The 22,221-nt window shown below is 38.6% G+C and overlaps 1 protein-coding gene across 6 annotated transcripts in view; it reads left to right on the top strand.

Annotated features, from left to right (window-relative positions):
• The first annotated feature begins 592 nt into the window (after nt 1-592).
• The window catches only part of MTM1 (myotubularin 1), a 46,612-nt gene continuing 24,983 nt past the window's right edge, over nt 593-22,221 (top strand). For 2 of the 6 annotated variants that reach the window (XM_029997130.2, XM_029997132.2), the window contains exons 1-7: nt 593-665; nt 2,824-2,965; nt 12,935-13,006; nt 13,986-14,058; nt 15,598-15,692; nt 16,605-16,715; nt 17,648-17,749. In XM_029997130.2, coding sequence (XP_029852990.1) covers nt 12,944-13,006; nt 13,986-14,058; nt 15,598-15,692; nt 16,605-16,715; nt 17,648-17,749 — 444 coding nt within the window. In that variant the 5' untranslated portion in view covers nt 593-665; nt 2,824-2,965; nt 12,935-12,943. Of the gene's footprint in view, nt 666-1,027; nt 1,388-1,461; nt 1,485-2,823; nt 2,966-8,732; nt 8,845-12,934; nt 13,007-13,985; nt 14,059-15,566; nt 15,693-16,604; nt 16,716-17,647; nt 17,750-22,221 lie in introns of those variants that run through there. The other 4 variants (XM_041119076.1, XM_029997133.2, XM_029997131.2 and 1 more) reach the window with 4 other exon arrangements.

The following is a 22,221-nucleotide window of genomic DNA, read 5'->3' on the forward strand; positions in this document are numbered from 1 at the left end:
AGAGGAAATGGCCTCAAGTTGCGCCAGGGGAGGTTTAGGTTGGATATTAGGAAAAATTTCTTTACTGAAAGGGTTGTCGGGCATTGGAACAGGCTGCCCAGGGAAGTGGTTGAGCCACCATCCCTGGAGGTATTCAAAAAGCGCGTGGACAAGGCACTCCATAACATGGTTTAGTGGGCATGGTTGATGGTTGGACTCGATGATCTTGAAGGTCTTTTCCAGCCTAAATGATTCTGTGATTCTATGATTATTTGTAGTCAGGGAGCATCCAGAAGGCTTGGGCCGCTGGGGCGCCTCTGGTCGTTAACGGCCACCGGCCGGTCGACTCGACCTGCTTTACACCGGACGCCTCTCCGGTGTTTTCCTTTCCTTCTCCTCCTTTCCCCCCGGCTGTTTCATTTAGGAGCGCTCTGCTCGGCAAGGGGGGGTGCTGGCAGCACCCCGAGCTGCCCGGGGCCCCGCGGCGGGTCCGCTCCCCTCACGGCCTCGGCCGGCTCCTTCCCGCCAGCGCCGCCCTCTACGACTACAACTCCCGGCAGCCCCCGCGGGCTACGCCTCCCGGCAGGCGCCGGGCCGTCACGTGAGCGGGCGGGGTGGGCCCGCGCGGGGCGGGCAGCGCTCGGCGCCGCACTCGGGCCCGCGACGGTGAGGGCGGCCGCGTCGCGGTGAGTGTCCGTGGGGCCCGGGCTGGGCAGCGGGGCTACCCCCGGCGGCCTTCGCCCCTGTCCCCGCACCCCGAGCCCCTCCCCGCGCCGGGGATCCTTTCCTCCCGTCTCCCTTTCCCTCAAGTATGCCCGGGGCGGGGGCTGCTGCCGGCCCGGGCCTTCCCTGCGGCCCGGCCCCTCTCCCTCAGGGCACGGCACACCTCGCGTCCCCCGTCGCTCGCCTCTTCGCCTCCCGGGGTGGTCTGGGCGGTCGCTGGAGGCGTTCGCGAGGGCCCCCCTTGCCGCCCTGAGCGCTCTGGGACCCCCCCACCCTGCCGCCACCTCCATCGGGCCGCGGTGCCGGCCCGCCTGCCGGCAGTCACCTGTGGCCGGGCCCTGCGGCTGGTGGGACTCGGCTGCGTGTTGCTGTTGGGCTCCGGCTTCTCCTGACTCACGCCCTGATGCCCTGAACCGATCTGGAAGCGAGACGTTGCTGAAGTGCATAGCCCAGCGTCATGGCTTAGCAGGGACACCTTTGAACTGTAATTTTTTACCTTCCCTGTAAAAAGAAATCCTCTCCTGCGAGACGAAAATACTCCGAGTGCTCTTGATTCGCTTTCAGACTTTTAAGCCGCTGCTGTATTCATTTCTGACTGGCTTAAATTTTGTTCTGAAGCATGTGACTTCTTCCAGTGTTCGCGGCTGAAAAGCTGAAACCTTCCATTTCAGAGCAAACGTTTTTAGTTGAGTTAAACCAAGGAATGATTTGAAGATGATAGATTGTTTCTGCTTGCTGGTCTTTGTGCAGTCAAAAAGCGTAATTCCTACTTTGTGTGATGGGTGGGTTTTGGTTTGTTTGCTTCTGTGGTGTTTTTTTTTTTTTTTTTTCAGATGTACATGTAACTAAGAGCATAAGAAGGGCATTAGCTTTTTTTCTTTTCACAGAAAGCCCCATTTTTCTTGGTGCTATAGAAAGCAACATAGGCAAATTCAGTTTTAAAATTGTGTAGATGTTAGGTCATTTGCAGTTGGCCTGTAGATTGACTTGTCATGATAGGCACTAATCAAAACTATATATGTTTAAAAAGTACCTTGGCTCTACTGCATAATACCTGTTTTGGGACATTATTGCGCTCATTGCTTGCCAGTAGTCATATATTTGTTTATCATTAACCAGATGTGAAGGGCAGATATCTCATGGTACAGGATTCGCACTGTGCAAAACCAGAACCTCTTCCCTGCTATAGTTTTCTTTTTAATGTTAATTTGTGGTTTAGGTGGTTAAAAAAGTTAGGCTGTGCAGTTATTAACAAAGCTGGTAAGCACAACAAGCCTTAATGCACAGAACTTTTGGGGCTGTATGTAGCTTCATGGTGTGGCAAACGTCACGAGGTGAGATATAGAGGTGTTTTCAATAAAACGCAGAATTTTCCCTTTTTGCGCTGTTTATCATTCTATGCTTGGTCAGAAGGAAACTTCCAAAAGACGCACTTGCCGAAGAGACGGGCTTGTAGCATCACTGGGGTTGAGCAAACTCTAGTGTTAATGTATTCCTGATATGTAGAGTTACAGTGTTAACTAACAATAGTTAATTTAGAATGCAAGACTAATTTAATGAGAAGTAACTGTAAATCTTTGATATTGTGTGTGTTCTTTTAAAGGAGACAACATACTAATTTTTCTAAGAACTTGAATCAGGTAAAATAAGTTTTGTTTCATGGTCTATTCCTTCTGACTTTGCTGAGTTACACAGCAGCTTTCATATGAAAGTAATTCCTGAATGTATTTGGGAAAAGAAACAAATAAATGGCAGTATTCTTTGGGAAGGGATGAGAGAGGAAATGCTTAATTGTGTGCAGAAAGATGCCCAAATATGTATGGGGAACATAAGCATGGTTAAAAGTCTGTGTAAGAGTTATACATTAGAAACATTTCAAAACCGTATCTTGAAGTTTTAGAAGAGAAAGTTCTCCTCAGTTCCAACTACTTGTATTAGGAGGTTTGGCATCAAGATAAACCATAAAAAGAACTAGTACTGTTTGTTTCCTTTCTCCAGAATGTTTTTAGTAGCAACTATTCTGGGGTTTTGCTTCCTTTCTGAAGTTTTTTAAAAAGTAATGTCAATTGAAATATTCTGGCAACGCTAACAATGTCTTCCTACCTGTTCCATTCCTGTCAGGGGCCAGCTACAGCACAAAAGTCAGATGTTGTTTGAAAGTTGAAGGAATGAACACACTGTTGTCTTCTCATGTCATGTCTCTATTTTCTACAACTGAAATGACTTATTAAATCTGGAGGCTTCTGAGCAAGAGAAAACTAAAGTAAGTAGACTTTTCAAGTAGACTGGGTTACACTTCTGTGTAAGAGGGGATATGTGTTTTTCAACAAAATTTAAGTAATTGGTGTGCGGCCTCTTTGCTGTTGTTGCATATAATGAATGGAAAGGCTGTATGCCAGAGACTCTGTGTGGTGTGACTGGACCCATTAATGCATTAATATACATAGGCAGATGTGGAATACAGAAGTATCAAACTTCCTGTGCCCAGCAAAGTACCTGCTTGTTACTTCAAAGAGAGCATACCCAAAAGTATGGTGCTGCCCCATGAATGATTTAGGCAGGATAGTCCCAATCTCCCCTTTCTTAGGGACTGAAGCAAAGAATGGTTTGTGGATGATTTCATCGTAGTCCTTAGTCTACTTCTTTTTAAACAGAGACAAACTCAGAATGGTACTTTCTCCGTGGTATTATGTGTATTCAGAGAAGCAATTCATGTAGTGGAAGAAGGAACTAAACACAGCAGATGAAAGAGGATGAGTCTGATGCATCGGTTATACAAGTTCTCAAAGGAAAGTTGGAGGAAAGCCTGAGTAGGGGATGTCATTTTAACCATTACAGTGTCATTTTTTTTATACAGTATATCATTATTTAACAGATACAATTTCCATTTCTCTGGTGGAATCATCAGTTAAATCTTTAGCAATAGAACTACAGTGGCCTAAGGGGATATCTTTCAAGAAGAATGAGCAGAGAGCAACTGAAGGCTTTCTTAATAGAAAACTTTGAAGCTGTATTTGCTATCCCATAGGCTTTCCTGTCAACCGCATCAGCTTTTGACAATGTGGGAGGTATACATTCCCTGCAGGTGGTGCAGAGTAGAGAAAATAGACTGGGTGGGTTTAGAAAGCCACAGATCAGCCTTCAGGCATAGGTTTCCTACAGATGTAATGCTGATTCTAGAGGTAATGTGACAAATGGTTCCTAAAAAAACCCACTCACTTCTGTCATGCCACCTAATCTAGCTAGATTTAACAGCTACTTGCTGTACAGGGCTACATGCATAGAGGGAAAACTACTACTTTCTTTGATCCGCTCACATGACTGAACTTCTGCTTTAGAACTCAGTTACCAGAGTAAATATTAAGAAAAAGTCAGGAAAGAAAATAATCATGACAAGAGAAAGATATTATGCATAGAACAAATACAGGAGAAGCAATAAGCGAGTACAAGTGGACAGAAGTAATTGTTAGCATAAATTACAAGGAATAGACCTCTGACAGTTGCTAGAAAACAAGCCTTAGCAAATAGTTATGTTTATTACCACTGAAGTAGGTGCTGCTTTTCCTTGTTACTGTGATATAAAGCATGAGAAACCTCTTAACTAACAGATCAGAGCCCTTCAGCAGATGAGTTACTCAGTGTCCATGATGGCATGCATCCTACTGTATCATGTTTTTGTGAGAGAGCTTGTAATTCTCTTAAAAGAAAGCTTTCCAGGATAAAAGCCAGGGATATCACCCTAAGCTACATTTTCAATATAATTTGAAAGGAGGAAGCAATTGAGTTGATAATTAGAGAAAGTAATGTTACAAACTTTTATGTTAGCTCTTGTTGGAAGTTGTGATTTACTTTGAAAATAGGGTAGGAGTCAAATTCCCTGAGAAGTTAAGACAGTGAAAGAAAACCTTCATATGGAGACAGGAGAAATACCAATCAAGACAGAACTGAAGATTTTTTACTTCCTCCAGCTATTATTTATTCAACATGTGGCTACCATGTACAAGCTACAAGATTTTTTTTTTTTTTTTTTTTTTTTTAAAGAAACATATACACAGAAGTGCATAGGATCTGGTGGCACTGAGAAAATGTTTGCCAGACTTTCTACCAAGCTGTTGCTACTTGCTGCCATTTGTAGAACTTCATTGTCAGGATATTATTTTTTGTTAGTGCAAGGTCTTCCTTCTAATATCTTCAAAACTACCTGGTATAGTGAGCCTGTAAAATAGGAGCCAGCAGGCAACTGGCGTGCTTCTAATTTGTTTGCTGAATTAGCAGTCACTTGACTGTTGTGAACTTTTGTTCGTTTGCACTTGTTCATATTGAGTCCTTTGGGGACAATGACTTGCCCTTTCAAATACAGGGCACATTAGGGAACAAGAGAACGCTTTTTCTGGGAGAGGGAGTGTTTCTGATTCTTCACAAAAAAATTCAGCAGTCCGTGTTGAGTTGTACAGCTTGCCGTTCCCAGTCTAGTAGAGAATTGGCAACATGAGGGATTGTGGAGTGCATTTTTCTTAAAGACAGGAAGCCTGGTGGAGAATTGCGTTGACCAAACAGGTAGCTCCAGATCGCAAGTTTTTTTGTAAGTGATACTTTTTTTGTAGGATACAGAAATTTTTTATAATGCATTACTGATGAATTTGATTAACTGACTCAGAAACTTCTGTGCAGAAGGGCAAATACTAGTGTGCATTCTGTATGCGCAGTATCCCATGGAGACTTGTACTGCTGGCATGCTTTTTGTGTTCTAGTTAGGGCTTCAATTGAGAAGGCTTTCAAAGAGACTTGAAAATTCGTATGGTTTCCCTGGAAAACGTAGGTTTAGTAAGTACATGCGAATGGGAACTAGCATTTAGACATTAAGGGACAAGACCCACTAGTGGCATAATCCAGTCTCAGATCCGTAGAATCATGAGGATTCACTTGAAGGAAAGGTAAGGGCTGCAGACTCCATTACCAAGAGGTTACACTTGGAAGGTTTTTACACCCTGTTACTGTGATGGCAAAGAAGAAATAGGAGATTCTGTCACCTAGCAGTCCATGTTGACTCCAAAGATCCACTCTGGAATAAGCGCAGGTAGAAGCTTATGACTTGATACGCAAAGGTGGTTTGTTGGTGTGCATCATAGGTATGATTTGCCCTTAAACTAATGGTAAGAAATCATAAGTGCTCTCAAGTGGTTTGATAGAACCTCTTCCTTTTCCTGTTTTGGTGATATTTACATCTCACAGGTAAGTCAGTTTTTCTTTCTTTCTGTTTGCCATCAGTTGCATAATGAGTGACAGGTAGTTGATACTGGCCACAAGTAAATACATGTAACTGTGGTGTCCGAATTGGCATTGCTCTAGGCATGTTTTTGATGTCAGTACTACATGACTGTTTGAAGCTGGAATGCTCTGCCTTATGTTACTTACTTTTTTTGTAGCTTCGTTAAACTTTGGAGACTTCTGCTACCTTATTTTTGTTTCCATTATTGAGTATAGTTCCTTTGTGCTACAATATAACTAGTTAAATGAGTGTGAAAGAGATGTATTTATTTCTATGGACTTGATTAGTTGGCTGTAGGACTTCGGTCTCACTATGTTTCTTTTTGGTTGATTGGTGCTATTTGGTTAGGGACAGTTGAAGTCTGGAAAACTGCCTTCATTGCTGTAGATCTTTGCTGTGACTTGTTTTGTATTCCTGTATATCTTTATTTCTAATTCTAAAATTTTATTAACCTTTAATGAGATGAATGACTACTCTTGACTTCATTAGATTAAATGCTCATTTACTAGTGTTAAAGATGCTGATGCTTATTTTGGTGACTCTGATATGATAACTTAGATGCTGTTGTTGGCTTGACCCTTCAGGACTGTTACTTTTTCATATTTATTTTTTTTTAAAGGATTTATGCTCCTTTCTGCTTGGTACTTGGAGTGAAATACTTTTTTTTTTTTTTTTTTTTTTTTTTTCCTTCTCCCTTCATGGTTGTCTTAGCTTAATTTTGGTACTGTCTTAGAAATTCCTAGACTTCTGCTCTGTTCTATATGTTATTTCTGAAAACCTGTGTATTAGGTTTATCTCTTCTGTGCAGTCATGGTGCTGACAGATGTGGTTTTGTTTTTAGGACTTTGTATTTTATGCTTTTAATTTTATTATGGGAAGCACAAGGCATTATATTCATAATGGCTCTGTAGGTTGTTACTGTACCAAATAAAACTCTACAGTCTTTTTCTAATACCAGCATACCTTATCATTATAAACCTGCTTTTTCATTTTTTGCATCCTCTGTTTAAATGAGGGTGCAAGCAGCTTTTTCTATATACCTGCACTAACTTACATTTACGTCTCAAACACAGTGAAAAATTGTTTACTAATACAGTACTATTTTTCTTCTCTTTGAAATAATTCCTTGTTTGGTATCAGGTCTAACTATGAAAATAACTTCATTTTTATCTAGACTGGCAGATGCCTTGCATATCTTGAATGATTAACCCGCACTCTGATTGCTTTCAAGTGTCATATAATTGTTCAATTGTAACTGTAACTCTTTTTAGAAGTGCTCTAATTGTTTTCTGAATTACTATGATAGCAAATGAAGGGGCTTAGTAAATTTTGTAACTATATTTTTAAGAGAGGCCTTGGAGATGCACAGACTTTTTTCATTCTTGAAAATGAAAATCCTTGCTCCATTATCTGGAGCAGGATTATGTGAACTTTGGTGTTATCCTGTGTCATGGTTATTGATGTGTGACAGAAATTGGAATGCTTCTAGAAGATACTCAGTCAAACTTTTTGTTGTTCATTTTTACTGTATTGACAAATCTGATCCTGGTAAAAGCAAATAATTCTCACGCTTATCCTGTTACCCCTATTTTTATATATGTGTGTGTGTGTATATATATACATATACATATATATATACACACACACACACACAAAAAAACCCCAACCCCAAACCAAACTGCTTCAACTATAGTAATATGTGTCACTAATGTTTCTTCACATCATGTTTACCTCTTACTCAGTATATTCTGTAAATATCTTATAAGTATGGTAATTTAGTAGTTTAATTTCCTCAACTTTTCCAGATTAACATATTGAACATTACAGACTATACAAAGTTAAAAGCTTAATGTAAAATGAAGTGGTGTCAAAATTGTTGTTGCTCTAAATGATTAATATAGGTACAAAATTGAAAGCCTTTTTTTTTTTTCCTCCAAAGTTTTAATCTGGTGATGGAGGGTCAAAAATATTAAATACCTGGAAAGTGGTGCTCACAATTTACTTGATGCAGTTTACTTGATCTCAGATGTTTGTGGTAGTAATCCTTTGGTAGATGCAGATTATGTTGTGTTTGGGCACAAACTAGTTCTTTAAATGTATAAAGATTTTAGGTTGATGCAAGCGTGGCTCAGTTATACAATAGCTACAAATTAATTGGTGTGATTCTGGTGTGAAAATGAAGCCTTAAAAGGACCAGCAAAATGTCAAATGAGCTTTAATTTGTTCCTGGATCATTAAATGGTGAGAACTACTTTCACCAGGCTGTTGTCAATCTAAACATGGCTTACAAGAGTCTTGGTGGTCTTTCCAAGCTGGACTGCACACATACCCTAACCTGTTGGCAGTGAAGAAGCTTAAGGAAAGAGTAGCTGGTCTTTTCAGGTTTCTTAACCCTCAAAAGCCTATTTACATGTTTTAAAGTTTATTTAGATTTTCTGTGTGGGCATATACTTGTGTCTGTTGGCATTTATTCATAAAGAGCAGACAGGATCCTTGAACTGACTTCTTAAAATCTGGCCTTCAGTGCCTACCCTTTCAAATGTTGTTGTACCTCCATCCCCATGAATCCTAGGAAACTCAAGTATAAATATAATCTTTAATGAAAATACAGATCCCAAGTAGTTTAATTGTTATTGTAAGATCATTGGAGCCTACATTTCTCGGTAGTGTTACTATATTAAGTTCTGGTAACTTTAACAAAGCTTTGTTTATTAGTTCAAGTTAAATCCAGTAAAATAGCTTTGTCTCCTTGCTGTTCTAGATTCAGGGAAGAATGTTCAGCTGTGTGTAACTGCAGAATATCACAAAGGTGTCTGATTTGTTTTAAATTTGCAGAGTAATTGTACTTCTGTTCAGCTGCTGACAAGCGTGAGGTTTGTATGTTTTTCAATTTTTGTACGAGTCTAGAAGTACATATGGGTGATACTGGGGAATAAAATGTGTTTGCAGTGGAAAACTACTTGCAAGATTTTTCCCTGTGTGGAAGGACTACTGCTGCTCTGTGATAATGAGAAAGTTGTAGCTATTTTAAGACTATGATGGAGTATGTTTTTGAATTGTTCATGGCAATATTACTTTGGGAGGTTGCCAGAAGCTGCTTCTACAGTTTGACAGAAAAAGAAATAATATTATAAAGGGAAATATTTCGTGTTCATTTTAAATGTTTTTGAAAACTTGTTTGCTGTTTTGATATAGAGGAGTCCACTTCTTTAAGGGTGTGTCCTTGTTTGATGGGTACTTTTAAATGAGAACTTAAGCTTGTCTGTTGCCTGAAGATCACAGAAGCATAGAGTAGTTCAGGTTGAAAGGGAATTCAGGAGGTCTCTAGTTCAACCTCTTGCTCAAAGCAGGATCAGACCCAGTTGCTCAAAGCTTTGTTCAGTTGGGTCTTAAAAACCTCTGAGAATGGAGACTGCAACCTCCATGGGCCCTGTTTTCACTGCCTGATTGCCTTTATGGTACAAAAGTAGGGTGGGTTGTTTTTTTTTTATTTCCTTAAATCAAGCTGGAATCTAGTTTGTTTTGGTTTCTTTTGTGTGTTGTCCTCTCATCACCCACCACTTTGAGTACCCTGTCCCTGTCTTCTCAGTAACCACCTCAAAGGTCGTGGTGGGCAGCTGAGAGTCCCGCTGAAGCTGTCTCTTCTTCAGGCTGAACAATTCCCAGCTTCCTCAGCCTCTCATTATAGGGCAGGCATTCCAGGTCCTGGTCTTCTTGGTGACCCTCTGCTGAACTCACTGCAGTTTATCAATGCCTGTCTTGTACTGGGGTCCAAAAGTGGACATTGTTCTAAATGCTAATGGGTGTTCTATAATGTAAAGTTTAATTACTTGACCATGGTTTACTTACAGAAATAGGGGAGATGTGGGTGGTTATAAATGTGCTTATTAGTATTTCTGTTTTTAAAGTGTGATTGGATTTCAAAGCAAAATTCAGGTAGCATTAAAAGAATTCTTCCACTTATATACTGATGAAAAAATGTGCATTGATTTTAGTGAAAATATTTGATGGATTTAAAAAAAAAAATCTGACAGATAACACCTTACCTTCAATACATACTTACTCAACTTAATTAGCTCTGAGTAAGTCTAGTTTGCATCATTAAAATGTTGGAAATGAAACAGTAGTTGGTTGTAATTCTATAATGAAATATTCTATAGAAATTGAAGTCAGTGAGTGAATTAATTCTCAGTATGTTTAAAGAAATCGGTCTCATGGAGAGTTGGGGGAATTTTACACAAAGTAAACTTACATACGCAGAAACACACACACAAAGGTCTGCTGCAAGAGCTCCACAGACATCTTGTTTATTTGAAGCGGCCTAGTGGGGTGGCAGTGTGGAGGGGAGACAAGCTCTGTGCTGCTGTATTGTCAGGTTCTATAAAGAGAAATTTTTCTGAGAATCTGAAGGGATCTCTGCTAAGTCCTTTTAATTTACACTGAGGTTTGGAAAAGTTGTAGTCAGTGTTCTGGAGTCAGATGGTTATTTCAGAATCGTAACTCACCTCATGTAATGCTATACTTCAGCCAAAGCTTAGTGAATGTGCGGTAAGGGAGGAGATCATATAGAAAGCAAAGAAAGAAACAGAAGGCTTTTAAAACACTTCTTACTCTTCCCTCTGTGAGCAGCAGAAGTGTGCTACAATTGGAGGTAGTATTGAAAGGCATAAGGAATGTCCAAACGAGCTTTTGTTCTTAGGAGCTTCGGCAGTGGGTTGGCACAGAGGTGAGTGTCCAGGATACTGGGTGGGCTTGTGTGACCTCTGCTGAAGCTTGTCTTTCTGTGGCTTTGCTGGTGGAGTAGCTGCGGTTGTAAGATCAACAGCTAGCTTGGGTGTGCCTGTACCTGCTGCAGTCAAAATTTCCATTTTGCAGTGCAGATCTATTCAGGGTTGCCACATCTTTTAAAAGTCACTTTTCTAGGGCTTGTTTATGCTCACTTGTCTCTCAGGGTTGGTGCAGCCTTAATTTAAATTTATGTGAGCTCTAGTTAAAACCACTTTCTGTGCTGACATAGAAAAACTGGGGCTGCTGTGCCTTTGTCTGAGCTGGTATTTCTCACTTAAAATATGAACAAAACCCACTTCATATGGAAAACATTTTAAAAGAAGCTTCTGAGTAAATATACCTTTTACCTTTACAAATATCTGGTTATTAGGTAACTTAAGCTTCTATAAATTAAGCAGAGTCATCTGACCCAATATTGGATGTTCACAAGTTAACAAAGCAGCATAGAAAAAGTTAAATCTACCTTAAGTTTTATAGTATGTAAGATATTGCAAGGAAGGAAAAACTGTGAAGATATCTTCTCTTAATCTTCTAAATTTTATAGTCAAAACATTAGTTTCCAGTGTTGCAATAGTTTTTCTGTGGAGGGTAGTTTGAAAGAACAATGATTTAATGTTGATTGCTAATAGCTTTTCATGTAAATTGTTGGTGTTGCACTAGAATTAGTTCAGGACCCCTCTGTTTCAGTGTTTGGAGAAGGCTGAGACTGCTGGAGACCCAGAAAGGAAGAAATACCTCCACATGACAGGGTCACACAGGCTCTGTGATATTCAAAAGCATTTTTCTTCATTTTCCAACTTAATGTTGGGTTGTTCTTCTTTTTTTTTTTTTTTTTTGTGGAGGGTTGTGATTTTTATACTGATAAGCTGTATCACTGAATATTACAGTTTTAAATACAATGTCAGGTTTCCTATGTTTTCTTTATGAGATGTGGAAGACTTGGGCACTGTAAGGAGGTAAGAAAGCTGTAGAACTTCAGGTTGTGGCTTTCCCCCTTCTTCCTGCACAGACACATTCCTGTATCCTTATAGTAACTTCAAAGCATTTTGGATCTTGCAGTTTAATGTGTCGCTATTGCTTGTGTAGGACTGTTGCAGTGTCACTGTGAGCCCACTGTTATGGGCTGATTCGTCATGGTGCAGAGATCTGTGCAAATCTTTTTTCAGTGTTGAGAGGGGAGAGAAAGTGCTTATTTAAGGCTACAATGTTTCATTTCTGGAATAGAAACAAAGATTGCTAGTCTGTAATCACGCACCCCCCCCCCCCCCCCCCCCCCCCCCCCCCCCCCAACCAACCAACCAACCAAAAACTTCAGGATTGATGTGTGATGTCAAATCGGCTTGATGGAGGGCGTGTGACTAGTGAAAGGGAAGTATAATTTGGTACAAAGTTACTGTTTGGAGTAACTTCAAGTATGAGCGTTTTCCCAGTGTTTGTTCTAGAGATCCCTTGTGCAATGTCAGGAAATGATTAAGAAGATGAATCCTGTATCATGCGATTCTATATTTAATCAATACCATTTGAAAAAAAAAAAAAAATCCTTTTCCTTTAACCATATCAAGGCTATTCAGACCAGAAGGCTGGACACTCCCCCTTCTGGTGTGTTAACTGAAGTTTCAGTTTAGGAAATGGGGGATTGTTTTTAAATGTAGTACTGTGGAACTCCTGCTTTTTCCTTCTCTCTCTCTTTTTTTTTTCTTTTAAACTTGAAACACTGGAGCGTATTGACATGCTTGTGATTTCAAGAGCTATGCAATAACTTTATAGTTTCTCCCTGTTTTCCTAAATGAAAAGTCCTAATACAAATGCTCCAAGTAGGTTGCATTTCATAGTATGTGTATTCTGTTGCTTAAAACAAGCACTCTAATGTCTGTTAACTGAACTAATAATAGTATTCAAACAACTGAATTCCAAAATACAGCTTGAGTCAGAATATTCATTATAATAAGAACCAATCCCAGAGCTAGTAATGAATTTTTTGTTAGAATTGGATGCTTTTAATAGTAACCTTCAATTACAAGGCATTGTGTAATTTTTTAAATTAATTGTAACTTGCAAAACATTCTTGGAAGCTCTTGATGTCTACCTGTGGACCTCCAAAGTCTAAAATCTCTCTTGTAAATAGTATGTCGTCCAGGAGGAAGTTTAAGTCTCCAATTTGTGCTTTCTCATCAGATACCCGGTATGGCCTCATCATCAACACCTAAATATAATTCAAACTCCTTGGAGAGTTCCTCAAGTAAAAGGGTGAGTGTAACTTTTTTCACGTTTTTTACATCTGAGATCCCAGAGATCATTATCATCTATATTTGGGTAGAAAAATGAGTATTTGAATGACTTTTTTCTTGAATGTATATACTTACTTTTATTGATAAAATTCTAATGCAGTTAACTGAGTTGATTTAAATGTCTTTCAGAGTGGATGGGTGAAATATTCTCTGTATCACAAGTTATGAGAGCTTCCTTAAAATCAATTCTAATGTACTTGCTTTCTAAATCCTTGCTTTCTACATTGAAATATTCTGTGGCATTCTTGAAAGTTTTGGCATTTTGATGCTGTAAAAAGATTCTGTACTGCAATTGATAAGTTATACCTAGTTATGTTTGGCTGGCTCAGTTTTAAAATGTTTCTCTCCAGTGGGAAATACATTAAAACTATCTGAATGGCATTCCCCTCTTCTTTTTGATGTTGCATGGCTGAAGAAAATGTAACCTGTGTGCAAGAAAACAGAAACTAAAGTTTTATTTAGCTTTTTAAACATTTCTTCAAAAACAAAGATTATCTTCTATTAATCATTCTTAAAAACGACTGAATGTGGGAAAGTCACAAATGAGTAGGTTGTGTGTAGTAGTTGTTGAGTAGTTTGCTTAAGTGATTTCAGTTGTTCTTCCAAGCCTAGTGTCCTTTGAAAATTAAATGCACAAAACTTTCGGAGAACTTACAGTGTAGAAATTTAATTCCAATTTAATGGAAATATAGTTAAGTGTTCTTTTAGAAGGAGAAAGACTAAAACAGGCTTATGTTTCAGATCTGTTCAACCTTTAAATGTTTAATAGTTGCAGTTTAGTATAGTAGTGTGTGTTCGTGTTTTGGTTCAGTCTGTCAATTTCTACTGTGGAAAAACCTGTTCTTTCCCATGCAGAAATTACCTTTAAGATTTTTAATCTGGAACATGAAGGAATTGTAAATAAAATACGATGTGCTGTTGTACTTTGCTTTCTGTAGACTCTAAAAGATGGAACTAACTGGGAACAAAATGAAGAAATACCTCGTCTGCCAGGAGAGACTAGAGTTACAGGTATGAAGCTATATAGCTGTCTAATGCAGTGTACGTTTAGCAATCTGGCACATACATGTATCTTACTGGATTGTTTCATAATTTGGACTGGTTTGGGCTGGTGGCAGGGGTAAGTCATACTAAAATGCCATGAATTTTTTAAAGTAATTGCGATAGGGACTTTTTATCACTTATCACAAATAACTTCTTAATTCTTTAAAATCTTGGTTTCCACACGTGGCAGATCCTCCAGTACAAAGAAATTGCAAGTCAAGATGTGTCATCATTGTATCTACAGACTAAGTAGTAGGTGTCCAGTGATGAGAGCCCCTGCAAGCTTTCCGAAGTCAAGAGAATTCTACATGCCACCCACTATGTACTGATAGCGTGTACAGTAGTGTGGAACCGTAGCCCAAACTGTGACTACCCTAAGTACAGTCATATGCTTCCTTGATGGGGCATGGCATGCACATAGCTACTATGCACTTTTTAGCCTCTACAAACAGTAATGTTGTAGCATAAGGGAGATTAACGTATTGTGTACAGTGATTTCTTACTTGATGGAGGCTCTTCCTGGAATGGAGTCTTCCACTCATGGAATTTTGCGTTGAGGTATCAGAATGCAACTGAAAGTGCTCTGTCTTTTATTTGTGAAGCTTCGCCTTCCTCTGGCCCGAGCATTTGTTAGGTGGGTTTGTAAACAAGATTGGCTGAGGTGAAACCAAAAATGGTGATTCAGAGGAAGTAGTTGTGTTTTTAATGAGGAAAGTTGTAGGGAGGGCATGAGGGAGAGGGTGTGGGACTAAGATGAATGTTTGGTATGATCCCTATGACAATCGTTTGTGCTTTGGGGCAGCACGCTGGAAGGAGAGTGCTTGTTGTGGAAGGCAGATAAATAGACTGGGCTAAAGAAATGAGTGGACAGGGAGAAAGAGGTATTTGTAGTGCTTCACGTAAGTCTTTAATGGCATTGCTTCAGTTAAATCTTTCTTTTTTGAGTAGTATGTGTTAGTACTCATTTTATTACTGTACTTGCTGAAACACTACTGATGGCCCTGCTGTATTTGATTGCCTCAAATTGAAATGTAATGTTTCTCTTCAGGATGGTGAGTTCCCTAAGCACTTTACAACTTGAACTACGTACTTCAATGCAGAATTGGTTACAGAGCACTGAAAGATGTAATAGTATCAACAGAAGAATGTATTTGTGCTGGGATAGTTAATAGACTGGTTCAGTAATCACAGAGAGGGCTTAAATCTACTCGCTGCTCTATGTCCTCCCCTCTCCCACGTAGTGCCAAGAAAGAGAAGAACACAGATGTAACTAGGGAAGGCTACTGAAATCTGCTGATTTAATTTGGACAAGTTTAGTGTATGAAACTTTCACATTTTCTTAATAATTCAAGTGGACAAAATTCAGATTTATTACTTTTTAAATTCATTCATCTCTCAGAGTGGCTGAGTGCAGCACTCTTTATTTTACTGCTACTTAACTGATGCTGTCCATAGCTCTGATTTTTTTCTTTTAGCAATCTTTAAGAAATGCTGCATTTCTTACAGACAAGGATGTTATTTATATGTGTCCATTTAATGGCCCCGTTAAAGGAAGAGTGTACATCACAAACTACAGGCTGTACCTAAGAAGTGTGGAAAATGTGAGTAATACGCCACAATTACTTCCGTCAGATGATGAGTTGGCTTTAAACCCCCTTCCCTTCACCCCCACTGCCTTTGATTTATTTTGTAGCCAGTTCATTTGTTTTAGTTTTGGCACACGTATGCTTGTGGAATTGCATGGGAGGCTTTTTACTTGAAATGCTCTGTAATGTTTGTAATAACCGTATCTTAATTGTGTAATGACTAAACAGTAATTGCCTTTGTGCCACTGAGAAATCCATCTAAAAATGGAAGTTCTTTAAAGTTAAATGTGTTGTAAAAGTGTGACTTTTGCCTGGTAAAATTACAGTTTAATCACTTACACTGAACTGATACCTTTATCTTTTATCTGTTGGAGTTTTTTTGATAGCTGTTCCCTTTACACTTATTCTGTGATAGATCAAGGGCAGCGACTAATGAAAATGGCAATCAGTAAACCAAGATTTTGACTGTCCTTGCTGTTGGAAAAGAAAAATACTTTGATCAATAGAACCATGATATTTTTTGTTTTAAAAACAAGGTTTTAGGACTGCTGAACTGACGTCTTTCTGGTTGCAGCTAATTCTACTAGTAATCTCTTTTTCATTTTGTTCTACTTTATTCAGTATATCAATAAAGCAGTCTTAGCAAGCAGAAGGCATCTTTTAGGGTGTTGCCACCTTTTTTTCTCTGCATACTGTATTAGGCATGAAGTGTTTTTGTTGCATGTTAAATTGGATGATGTTCAAGGCTGTAGAGTGACTGTACAGCCTTCATAACATGTTGGGAGGGGAGACTCAATCAAACACAGAAACACACTTTTGCTTCCTGTATGTATTTCACGTCTGCTTTCTATTCTAGAATGCATAAGAACATTTTGCTTGAGTCTTCTTTTCAGTTTAATCTTTTCCTTACTTAAACTTTCCTTGCAGGACCCAGTTCTGGTATTGAATGTTCCATTGGGCGTAATTTCAAGGATTGAAAAAATGGGAGGAGCTTCAAGCAGAGGAGAGAACTCTTATGGATTAGATATAACCTGTAAAGTAAGACTTTCCAATAATTCAACAGGAAATGAAATCTAGAGGTTCCTTTTCTCACTGCTTACCTATTTATAGGAATGAAAAAACATATGTTTCTCACAGCTGAATTTAAAAAGAGCTTTTTGGAACTGGACAGGGAAATACATTTTGTATAAAGGGCTATTTAACTGTCCTCTCTGCATGTGAGGAGAAGGATTGGTCTTCCTTTCCAAATCACTAACTGACAAGAGGTTTTGCACAGTAGTCTTGTTTTAGGGCATTATTCCTTCATTGCTTCATTATTTTATTTGCTCTAAAAGTAATTTTTTTATAATCCTAAAATCTTCAAAGAACACCTCAAACAGGGGCTTTGTAAGCTCTAAAGGCAACGAAAAGCTTATGTAACAGCTATCTCTGTTTTCTTAGTCTCACAAAAAAATTATGTTGCCATAAAAAAAATACAGTCCTAGGGGAGTTCCCAGTGGATAATTCAGGATACTTTATTTGACTCATTAATGGAGTATGTATACACATTTGATTCTTAGTAGTTAATGCGCATATTGCTTATTTTTGATGTTAGTGATGAGAAAATAGCTAGGGACAATGTACTCTAGACAGATTATTGGCAAATTTTCATTTTGAAAACAGGGAGTAACTCCCATCCTGCAAACATTCAGTAGCCCATGAGACTTTTTAGTGAATCAGATACAGTCATTTCTGATGGCTTTATGCCAAAGCAGCGTTTGCACTACACAGAGTGTGGTACTGCTTTATTTGTAGAGTTCTTATGCTCTTTTCTATTTTATAGACAAGAAATAAAACTGAACATTCACAATGGTTTGAGGTGCATTGCAAGCAGATTCTAAATCATGTTTAGTGTATAATATAGCATTTGTACATCAGATAAAAGTATCTTACTGCTTTGGCTCACTTAAAAGATAATGCCTTTGTTTTAGGATATGAGAAATTTACGGTTTGCATTAAAACAAGAAGGGCACAGTAGAAGAGATATATTTGAAGTTCTTACAAAATATGCTTTTCCCCAGTCACATAACTTGGTAAGTTATATCGTTTATGCTATTGAGTTGTCTTAATACAGAGTTCTTGCCAATTAACTTTAACTGTTTGACCTACTAATGGACATCATGGCTGCTTAAAAAGAATAACCACAGAATATGGTGTCAGCATAAACTAAAGAGAATTAATGTTTTTATTTTGTACATTTACAACACTTAAATCTATGTATTTGTAAAATTATGGATGCTATGTGCTAAACTTCAGGTAAACTACTGAGCACCTCTGATCCATACAGATTTCATTGCTTAGAGACTGCAGGTTATCCTCCCTAATTAGGAAATGTAGTACTACATGCCTTACTTGATTTCTTGAAAATGTTAAACTATTGGACAGTCTCCAAGGCAATGATAAATATGAATCACCAAGAGCTTTACTTCAGGAAAAGAAGACATGGTAAGACAACACTTGTTTTACTGATGAAACTGATGAAAAATATAACAGGCAGCTAATACAGTAATGAATTTACACAGATTTATTTCAGGTAAAAAAAAATCCATCTTATGGAAGGAATTGAGCGACAATGATGTAACTAACCATTATCTTCCATTTTTTTTTGCCAAAATCTGTGTACTGTGCTTGGTGTGGATCATTTTGACATCTCTTTAGTAAATGCTTTATTTTGTCTTTTGTAAAATTCAGTTTACATTTTATTGGGGTGCTGTCATTTAGGATAATTTTATAAGAGCTCTCTTCACAAAATGTTGGAGGGTTCTGCTGTGAATTTTTAAGAACTTTGTCCAGAGAATTGTTGAGTATATGAGGCTGCAGCAAGAGTCTTATTTCCTTCTCCAAAGATACATGTCAATCAATGGGCTATACTCTATAAACATTTAATTCTTTAAAACTTTTTTGCAGAAATTTTGTATTCTGTATGCAAACAGTCTGTGGAATGAAAGCATAAGGAAAAATAAAGGCTTTTGCTTAGAATATTTTGTAGTGTTGATGAATAGGTCTTAAGAGATGAAAGAGATTTCTACATTTGGGTAGGTGTGAGGAGTTGTACTTGCAGAGAAAACTGTTGTAGAAGAAGCGAATATATCTCTACTGCTGGCATTTTATGCATCTTACAATAGAGAATGGATATGTGGACTTCAAAAGGATGATGGAAAGGAGAGAGAAAGCTGCATGTAGAAATACCAATTTACAGAGAAGTTTAGGTCAAAAGGGGCTTCTGGACATCATCTGGTCCAGGCTTCTGCTGCAAGTAGGGCCTTAGATTAGGTTATCCAGGGCACGGTCAAGCCTAGTCTTGAGTATTTCCTGCAAGGTATAGTCCATCATGTCTCTTGGCAATCTCATCCAATATTTAATTGTTCTCGTGGTGGTGATGTGTGGTTTGTTTTTGTTTTTTGTTTTTTTTTTTTCCCCCCCCGACATTGAGGACCTGTGTGGATTTGCATGTAGTAAATGTGGACAAATTAAGTTGTAACTGACTTAGGAGAGTTCCTTGTGGGATTTTTTTTCTTTTATGGTGTCCAATCCAACTACAGGGCTTGAATAACATGGTGGTGAGATGTGGACTTGTATTAGGTTTTGTCATCCAAATAGACCCAGTGTTCCTGTCTAGTGATGGTAGTGAGTAATGTGCGGAGTAGTATACTTCCTGCTTTATTTATTGCACCTGTTGAACCTAGTAAAGCTCATCATTACATTGCCTGGCCCATTTTGAATGTAACTTGCCAATAAAAGTTATGCTCAATAACAAAAGGCTTGGTCAAGGCAGACGTAATTTTGCCTCTGGATTCAGTAAAGCACAAAACTTGGGAAGATAGTGACAATATGGAGAACGCCTGTAGGTATGTCTGGAGCAGGGTATATAACCATTAGAAACTATGATTACTTTGGAGTGAAATAAAGTGAGCCTATGTTATATCGTGAAGTTGCACCTGTCCTTATTTTCTAATGTCACAATGTGGATGAGCCCTTAGCTTTAAAATGAGCTAAGCAGGTGTGTGATATTTTTGGAGTACTTTCACTGTATTTCAGCAAGCAGTTTAAATTGATCCTGCCAAAGGTGGGCATTTCTTCCTGGTGGTTCATTCCTGCCTTGGTTTTCCCTGCATGAGTTTGAGGCTGCATGATGAACCAAATAGGGAACTGAAAGGGACTAAAGCTAAACAAGGAGGAAAAAAAAAAAAAAGCTTTACCCTGAGTCATTTCCTCAGTCTTGTTAGCCCAATGTGAGAATGGGGTCGGGGCATCTATGGGTGGATGTGAATTAAGAGGAATGAGGGGACTGCCTCTTTCAGTGGCTGGTTTAGAACAAGGTTTCACTGTCTGAATATGACAGTATGTCTGGGCTGTGCATGCCTGCCTTCTCCTTTGAACGTACACTAACACTCTGACCATGCAGCTAGCTCAATCAGGGAGATCTTTTATAAAGAACGTGCTGTGGCTTCACGTGACAGCTGGGTGAAGATGGCAGCCCTCTGCTACTCAAATGCTGAGTTCTTGCTTTTCTCTGGTCTCCTCCTCTCTACCTTCCAGCCATTGATTATTCCTCTTATACCAAACTGACACTTTTATAATCACTAAGTAAGCCAATGTAGCTCACTTATCCAGCCCAAAATATTCTGTTTTCTGAGTTAGTCTTGTGCCACTTTTAATAACTTGAGGAGACCTGATTTGAAATCGATATGCACCAGAACCAGTGCAAAGAGAGGGCATGTGAGTGGAACAGGGAGCAGGCAGGAGACAAAAGAGAGGGATGACCTATTTTTAGCAGTGTTAAACTGGTAATTTTGCTCAGACCACCTTGTGGAACTGCATCCTTGATCTTCAGCTGGTTCAGCAGCACTGATGCTTGTGCAGCTTTGCACTGGAAAGAAGGCATCATCAGGACAATAAAGGTCTAAACCTTCACTGTCCTGATTTTTATCTGTATTTTTATATTTTATGTCAGACTTTTATCTGACTGATTTTTATCTGTAGTGGAACCATATCCCTAGAGCTGATCCTAAACGAGAACTTTAGAGATGCCTTGCTTCTGTTTTCTTCATGCTATACCATTCTCAGACAAATGTATGGTAAATACAGCCCGAAACATTATTTCTGAGTGCAGTGTACTTATTGTTTTCAAGATTTTTCTCCATCACCATCCCAACAGCAGTGTATGAGAGCTATAATAAATCACAGGTCTGTTTGCAACTGTTTGTCAGTGTCTCAACATTGTCCCGTGTGCTTACTTGCAGAAGCTAATTCTTGTCTCTCTCCAGTTTGAGCATAGGTTGGGTTCAGAGCTCCTTGAATCAATAACATAATGTAAAATCTGATAGCTCATCTGACTGACAGCTTAGTTGATATGGAAAAAACAGCTGCTATCCATATTCCTCTGTTGCGTTTGCAAACTTGTGCTAATTGAAAAAAAATAGTTGCTGAAAGTGTTTTTTAAAGAGTTTAAAAAAAAATTAAAAAAAAAAAAACCAAACACAAAAAGCCAAAAACCCAAACCCCCCAAAATTAAGTGTCTGTAGTACTCCACAGAAGGTGAGATATATTTAGTCTCTGTAGTTTAGTTTCTGCATAGCAGCTGCTTCACTTCCTGATCTTATCTTGAAACTACACGTCATCATTTTTATAAGATTATTTGCCACCATAATACCTGCATAATACATATTTATTTCTAAACATGATAGCTCTGTGGGAATGACAGTTTTGATGAGAGACACTGGTAGTCATGCTGTCTGACTGACTTCTTCCACTCCCAATGTAGCTAGTTATCCTGGTAATTTAAAATGTCTGAGAGTCAGATCATGCCAATGTTGCTATTGGACCTACAAAGATGATTTTAGATGGCAGTGAGGTCTGGCATAGGAACCTATCTGATGGACCACTTGGTTTTGCAAAAAACATCTTGACTTGAGGCTTCATTCTGAATGACTTGTGTCAGTCTCAGTGCAATAAAGGTGTAAGGTCACCATATTTGGAAATGATCAGAAATTAATTATGTAAATACTACAATGCTGATATTAGTTTTTAGATGAATGGGTAAGGCATAACTGGCTGAACTGTAGTAATGGCATATTAAAGGCAAGGATAGTGATATCTTTATTTTTAAATACACTGAGAAACTGACAGCCTTTTAACTGAGTAAAAGCTTAGTGATTTATAATATATGAAAAGCATAAACCAGTAGGTTAGAAACAGAAACAACAATTTACTTTCTCTGCATGTCTGTAACACCTTCTTGTTCTAGTTTTGCTGCTTTCTTCTTTTCTAATACATAAAGATTGGTCAAATATTTAATAAATTGTATATAAGTTTTATGCTCATGTACAAGTAGAACATGTATTTATGTACTATGATTCCATAAATAGAGTAAATGTATAACTATTTGTAAATAGACTGCTTGCCAAACTGTGTTGTCAGATTGCAGCTGCTCTCTCCTTTATCTCACAGAACTACATTGTGTTGTGAGCAACCAGTGTATCGCATACTATTTTTGTGTGCAAAA

This window comes from Aquila chrysaetos, chromosome 21, assembly GCF_900496995.4.
Source record: "Aquila chrysaetos chrysaetos chromosome 21, bAquChr1.4, whole genome shotgun sequence".
Lineage (NCBI taxonomy): Eukaryota > Metazoa > Chordata > Aves > Accipitriformes > Accipitridae > Aquila > Aquila chrysaetos.